The sequence below is a fragment of the Acanthopagrus latus genome, chromosome 3 (assembly GCF_904848185.1).
Source record: "Acanthopagrus latus isolate v.2019 chromosome 3, fAcaLat1.1, whole genome shotgun sequence".
Taxonomy (NCBI): Eukaryota; Metazoa; Chordata; class Actinopteri; order Spariformes; family Sparidae; genus Acanthopagrus; species Acanthopagrus latus.
This window is the reverse complement of record NC_051041.1, coordinates 15,223,726-15,230,773: the sequence shown is the minus strand read 5'-3', so window position 1 is coordinate 15,230,773 and position 7,048 is coordinate 15,223,726. Positions and strand designations below refer to the sequence as shown.

General features: G+C 39.0%; 1 protein-coding gene across 3 annotated transcripts in view; it reads left to right on the top strand.

The window, feature by feature from the left end:
* Positions 1–801: 801 nt before the first annotated feature.
* Positions 802–7,048, top strand: part of phf14 (PHD finger protein 14) — an 84,044-nt gene continuing 77,797 nt past the window's right edge. For all 3 annotated transcript variants that reach the window (XM_037092654.1, XM_037092653.1, XM_037092655.1), the window contains exons 1-2: positions 802–912; positions 2,706–2,816. In XM_037092654.1, coding sequence (XP_036948549.1) covers position 912; positions 2,706–2,816 — 112 coding nt within the window. In that variant the 5' untranslated portion in view covers positions 802–911. The remainder of the gene's footprint in view (positions 913–2,705; positions 2,817–7,048) is intronic.

Here is a 7,048-nt window from a genome sequence, read left to right as displayed (position 1 = left end):
TTAACTTCAGTGACCTGCTTTTATTTTAAAATGTGTCATACGAGCCGATGTTGGCTACAAGTAATTCCAACCCACTCAGTGTTTTATTTTCTATCAAACTTTTTTTTTATATTTGAATATACAGTATGTGCATTTGTAAGATCCTTTATCGAACCAAGGGACTTTGTGAGACAGCTGTGAATGTAATTCTAATCTACTTTCATGAATATATCCAGATACTGTGATTGGTTTGTTAGTATAATTTAAACAATAATTAATAATTTGACTATTTGACTGCATTATAAAACACTGGGTACAAAATCCTGACATCAGGTCATGTTTATGAGCTGGCCTAGCTGTGCATTTTAAAAAAAACAACATAATTTTACCGTTTGGCAATAGACACAGAAACATCCGCTGCCATACCACCAGATTCCGGAGCAAATGAATTCCCCAGGCCATAAGACTCCTCAATACGTATGTAGCAGGACTCAAAGGAATCAAACATTGTTTCGTTTTTCAAACCCTTGTGACATGAAAAATGACAATGCATGAAATTTACCATGTAAATCCATTCAGTGGTTTTTGTGTAGTCCTGCTGACAGACCAACCAACAAATGGACCCAGGTAGAAACAACTTGGTTTAGCTCTCTGTCACAGGCTACAGAGAGTCAGATCAAATCAATCAGATACCAAAGTAGTGTGTAATTCATAAAATAATGTGTGTGAAGGAACTGTTTAAATGAAACATTTTGGTTACATCTATCCCCTCCTTTCTTTATTATCAATTTTGTCGAACTATGCCGTATCCTCAATTGTCCCCATGGCAACAACATCCACTCGTTTTTACGTCACCGCTGTTGTCCATTGTCCACCGAACATGCAGCTAAGGGGAGAGCTGCCTCGTTCCTTGTAGTAAACACGAACTACAGAGTGAGTGCTGCTTTCCATGTTGTCACTTTTTACTTACATACAGCACGATTTTGTTAGACTGCGTTCAGCGGCGAACCGATTTATTGACACTATTTGCGGACTGACAACTGCTGCTAATCAATAGCTAGTCGGCTGCGCTAGCCTAGCTGAGCTTTGTGACTAGCACTTGGCGTTGCTAATAATGCTAATGCTGGCTGTTGCCGTTTGATACTTGCTAATTCTGTCATTATCAATCCCTCTGGAAACTCATCATTTAATTCCGACCATATACCTATGTGAAGCAGGCTTTGGGATTTTTATACAAGTGCCGTAATTAAACGCGAAACATTGCAGCTAATGCTAGCCACAGTTAGCTAACAGCTACTTTGCTTGGCAGACAGGAATGTGATGTGGAGACACAACTGCAGTAAATGTGAGGTATTTTGGGTGAATTACTGTACATACTTAAATGTTAAGTTATGTGTAGGAGAGTCTAACTAGTGACCGAAAGAGCAATGCTTAACTAACGTTTAAGCTGTTGCTAGCTGCAGAAGTGCAGCGTCGCACAGTTGCTAACATCAAATGCGGTGTGCAGGTGAGGAGCGCTCATGTTTCTAACATTTGTCCAAGGTTCTGCATCAAAGTGGCGTGTTATGTGAGCATTTGGGCTAAATCCCAATAAACGCGTACTTCACATCACTGACGTTGCTGCTAAATTCATTCTCTGGTTATGAGTGCAATTGGAAAATGTAAACAATCATCAATGGCGGTGATCCTTTTCTAAAGGAGGATGAACAAAACCTAAACCAAAACTGAGGCAGCGTTCTTCACCAGCTGTTCTTGGTTTTACTCAGCAGAGCAATGGCTAACGATTAAGCTCAGTTAAACTGCATGGACAGCAGAAAAGCTCTATAGGAAACTTTTTTTTTAATCTATCCCAACACACAACCTGGAGCAGTTGAGCGTTTTCAAATATGTAGGATGCTTTTAGCTTAACAATGAAGTTCTGGTAGCAGACTAACCAAGGTTAAATCTCTGCAAGTGGCTTGCCGGTTTCTTGTTATCGGGAGGTCACTGGTTTGATTCCCCTGGTCTGACTGTCAAAGTGTCCTTGGGCATGATGCTGAACCCCACACTGCTCTTGATGTGCCTTGCATGGCAGCCCTTGCCATCAGTGTATGAATGTGTGTATATATATATATATATATATATATATATATATATATATATATATATATATATATATATATATATATATATATATATTACTGTAAGTCACTTTGGACAAAAGCATCTGCTAGATGCCCTAAATGTAATATACATACACATACGCATATCCTGTTGAATTTACAATCAGTGATGCAAGAAAAGTTAACTCATAATTTGAAAGATTTACATCTAAAGTACCTTTCCCCAAACACAGCCAACCTGAGCTCAAACGTCATACTTCTAGTACTTAGTGAGTTTTTCTAGTTTTTGATGAGGCACTGTATACATTTTTATTTATAGAGGATGACAGAATTAATAGTCTTTTGATTAATCTGATTTATATGCTGTCATCAATCTGATGTGTTGCGTTTTGGTCTGCCTGTAATATCAATGAGTGGGAGTAATCATCGTTGGGCAAAAATGAAATTACAGGTTTTACATGGCACAGATTAAGATTTCACTGATTACATGCTTTGTATTAGTGGTGTTTTTTAATAGTTTCATACAGCTTGTCACTACTCTCCTAAATCCAGATCTGTCATCTTGCTGCATGGACATTACATCTTACTCAAACTATGTTTTCTTTTGTACCTGTACCTTTTCAGTGGACCGCAGTTTAAAGCGCCGGCAGGTGAAACCACTTGCTGCCTCTCTCTTGGATGCCTTGGACTATGACAGCTCAGATGACAGTGACTTTGAAGTAGGAGATGCCTCAGGTAAGAACAGTGTCTAGCAGGCTCAAAACTCTGTTTGAACCATTATTTTACATCCTAATTAAACAATTAAAGAAAATATCCATAAAAATCAGTGCAGTACTATTTAGGCTTACTGTGTACAACCCCCAGTATGAAACCTTTTGGCTTGTGACCCTTTAAGATATGTAAGAATTCAGCATTAAAATGTCTAAAAGCATCTAGACCTTTGTTATATGTTGAGTTTGCAAATTATCTGTAAAGGTCTCCAATAATGTTCACACCCAGAGAAAGTGGAACTGTGCATTTCATTTGGGATTTGCCGCTATACCCTCTGAGAGAGGATGACATTTGGTGAATGAGTCAAAACGTAAGGTGAATGAAACTAGACATTATCTGTGAACATTTTTGCCTGAGTCATGTTAGATTTTCAGTGGTGATTGTTTAATGGTGTGGTCAAGAGGGGTGGGAATCTCTTGGCACCTCACAATTCGATTCTATTCTAATTAATTCGATTCTGATTCTGAGGTCAACTATTGGATTCCAAAGTGATTATCGATGCATCTTGATACAGCAATTTTTTGGTGTATATTTCCATGCATGATTTAAAAAAATATTAATAATGATAATTAAATCTGGGTTTGCTTCTCAGAGTCTGCAAATCACTTCCTACTTTTTGATGATCATTAACAGAAATCAACAGAATCAACATTACCTTCTCTGATATTTTATTAAGGAAAAGGCTTTTCTTTGTCACAAAAACAGTATAGTGTAGCCTATATAAAAATGAAAAAAAAAGCTTTCAATGCAGCTTGGGTTTCAACACAACACATTATGGATTATGGCACATGTATAAGCTCTCATACTAAAACATGGCTAATTACCTACCCGCTTTCAAAGTGTCTAAAACTTCTGTTTTAGTTTCACTGTAGAGCGTCGGTATGGCTGTGTCAGTGAAGTAATGCTGAGATGGTATTTTGTATCTCGGCTTTAGAGTGAACGCCATCATCCAAAAACCTACGTTCTCAACAACATCATATGGTCTTGAATCCAATACAATAAAAGTTACAATGGATTTGGTAATCTGCATTGCTCTCTGAGTTTGGTTGAAGCTGTGCCACTGCCTGCTTGATTGTTCTCTTGCTGGCATCTGCAACAGGTCGCTGGGTATCGCGCAAGGTGGTTTCTCAAATTAGCTGTGTTGCCGAAGTTTTTAAGTTGTCTTACAGGCTTGGTGTTAGCCATTGCAGCCATTTTGTCGCTGCTCAAACATAAACAACTCACACATGTGTGTTCGGTGCGCATGCATGCATAGCAGAGAATTGGCAGGCGCTTTCTGTTGCGCTCTGCAGCGGCCGAACTGAATGTTGCAGTGGACAAACTAATTTCAGTTTTAAAATTCCGATTATTAACATATCTGCATTGAGACATAATCATTCTAGAGAGACTCATGATGCATCGAAGAATCGGAAAATTTTCCCACTCCTAGTGATCACCTCAAACAAAGTAAATTTGACCACAGGATCATCTGTGTGTTTATGAGTGTTATTTGTGCAAATGTTTATTTGCTTAAAACAGCCAGATTACTTAACTCGACATGAGCCGTAAGATGGCGAGCAATGGCATGCAATGAGTTTGTGTGTGTTTGGAGTCAGAACAAGGTACTCACCAGAGACTCATGTTCTCTCTCTTCTTTTCCTCTCTACATAACATTTCCCCTCCATCTCCAGTCAGCAAACAACATTATTGTACAAAAACTGCAACTTTCTCGACTTACTCATTTTAATAACATTCTATATTGCTGGGTCACTTAACCTTTAATAAAATAACCTAGCTATAACTTTAGATTATTTGTGTAACATGTAAATTAACTAAAGTAACCAGTAGGGCTAATACTAACTAAACTAAACTTTTAAAGGTTTTTAATAGATTAGAAGAATAAGGTTTAGGTTTAAAGGGTATGTGTCCTGCTTGTTTTTTGTGAGAGAATCAAGGTGGCTGCAACTATATATTGATATAAACAACATATTGTTGTATATCTCATTTTAGAATATATCGATATATCTTAGAATCTAGATATATACGGCTCAAGCCCTATCTCATGGTGGCAGAAATTGCATATTGTGCCTTTTAAACAGCCTTGGTGTAAACATTGACAACCTGATGTTAAGGCTAAGTGTGGCAGGGTGGTGCAGTGGTATGCCCAATCCATGGGCTGTGTTTGTGGTGTGTTGTGAAGCCCCCACTGATCAGTTTGCAGAGACGAGAAGCCGCTATGTTGATATGCTACTAGCAAGCTAGTGCTACTAATTGTTAGTTGTCTTTGATGGATTAACAATAAAAGTAAACAACCAGAGATGTCTAGCACAACATTACCATGTGTCTGGGACACAAGACGAAACCGATTGATCAGAAGTGAAACATCACAATAAAAGGGGAAATGTGCGCTATGTCCCTCTGTAGCATTTAGCCATGGTACATAGCATGTCCTGCTTCTGACCTGTTCTACTCTGCTTATGATTTGTAGTCATGCCAGAGTAGGTGAAACAGGCTGGTTCTACAGTGATTGTCGACATCCACGTGTGTTTTAAACTAGTACACAATGCCAAACTGAGTGAATACACATGATGCGAGTTGTTACACTACACTGTGGTTGTACCCTTTCATGCTGCAAGTCTGATTGGCAGCTAACATGATTGGCCACTGCTTTGTGATTTTGGGCCGTGTTTCACCAAAAGTTGAGCCTGTGCCAATTTATTTGCTACAGCTGGCTGCGTTTTTTATTTATTTGATAGTGACAGATGTAGAGGCTGAGAAGACATTGGATGGGAGAGGGGTATGACATACAAAAAGCCAGCGGCTAGAATCAGACCGGTGACAGTTGCAACCATGTGGTGATGAAGAATGTACAGTAATCATTCCGCTGATAAGGCACTCTACTCAGCATTTAATTAAACATGAGAATGGGGCTGGACTCTGTATTAGTATATACCTGCTTCAATGGACTGTCTGGGTTCGGGACCAAGAGAACCTGCTTTGGACATCACTGCTGTTTTCCACTTGCCTGGTTTCTCAGCATATAGCATACATATGATGGCAATGACTTCAATTGTTTGAAATGATTTGGGATTTGTTTGATTCTCACTGCTGTATCAAAGCAACTGGACTTGTTTCAGTATCTTGAAGATGTTTCACCTCTCATCCAAGAGGCTTCTCCAATTCTAACTAACTGGAGGGGAGTTGCAGACTTTTAAACTCTGTGTGGGAGTGTCCTTACAGAGTTGTTAAGGACACTTGTGAGCTCTGAATTTTGGAGTCGGCAGGGCCACTCGTGGGTTGTTGACCCAACCAGCCTTCATGCGGGTTGCTAGGGCTAGGTGAGCCCAGGTGTGAATGGTTGTTAAGCCGTCTGGAGAGGGAACTCAGTACTGCATTGTAGGTAGTTAATAAGTAATAGTGTAGGCCACCTCCTCTAGTCAAAGACTGTCATTCCAATTAAATATAGATCGATTCTTTTACTCCTCTTTCAAACCATCTGTCTTCTCTGGCCAAGACAAGGACTTCAATTTCCATGACCTTTGAATATTGTGCAAAGTTTCATGAATTTTTGAGTATGTTTAGTCCCTCAAAAACATGATTTTCTTTGGCAAAGAAAGAAAGAAAGAAAGAAAGAATAAAAACAATAATAACTCCTTGCATTGTAGTTACTACTACTGTGTGAGTTGGTAGTTTTACAGGCAGAGCATGGCTGGTCTTGTGAGAACTGCAGTCCATAGTAATGACTCTGACTTCCTCTTCTGTTGTTATCAGTCACATGGCGATGGTGCAACCTAACTACACACCAAATAAATGAGTGGCTGTTTTCGTGTCACTCGTGGCATGCTCCATTATCAGGGGATATGATAGGCTGTTTATAGTCCAGAGAGTTGTCGTTATGTGTTGTCATGTACACGTGAAGCCATCAATCATTTAATTTATATTGTTTACTTTAAATGTATTATTATTATTATTATTATTTTTTTATTACCATTGATGACGTGTCTTGCCGATTGATACTGCTCTTGTTATACTGCCCTGACCTACATAAAACTATCAATTGCGCATGTTTTAGTCAACTCTACATCAGTGAATGGCTTTTTAGCTTCAGCAAGGCTCCACAAAACATGCAGCGATACAACTGTTGTGCTGTAAACACACCTGCCTACACAACGTTTTTACAGATTCTAGTGCACCAACCATGCCTTTTAGAATGACCT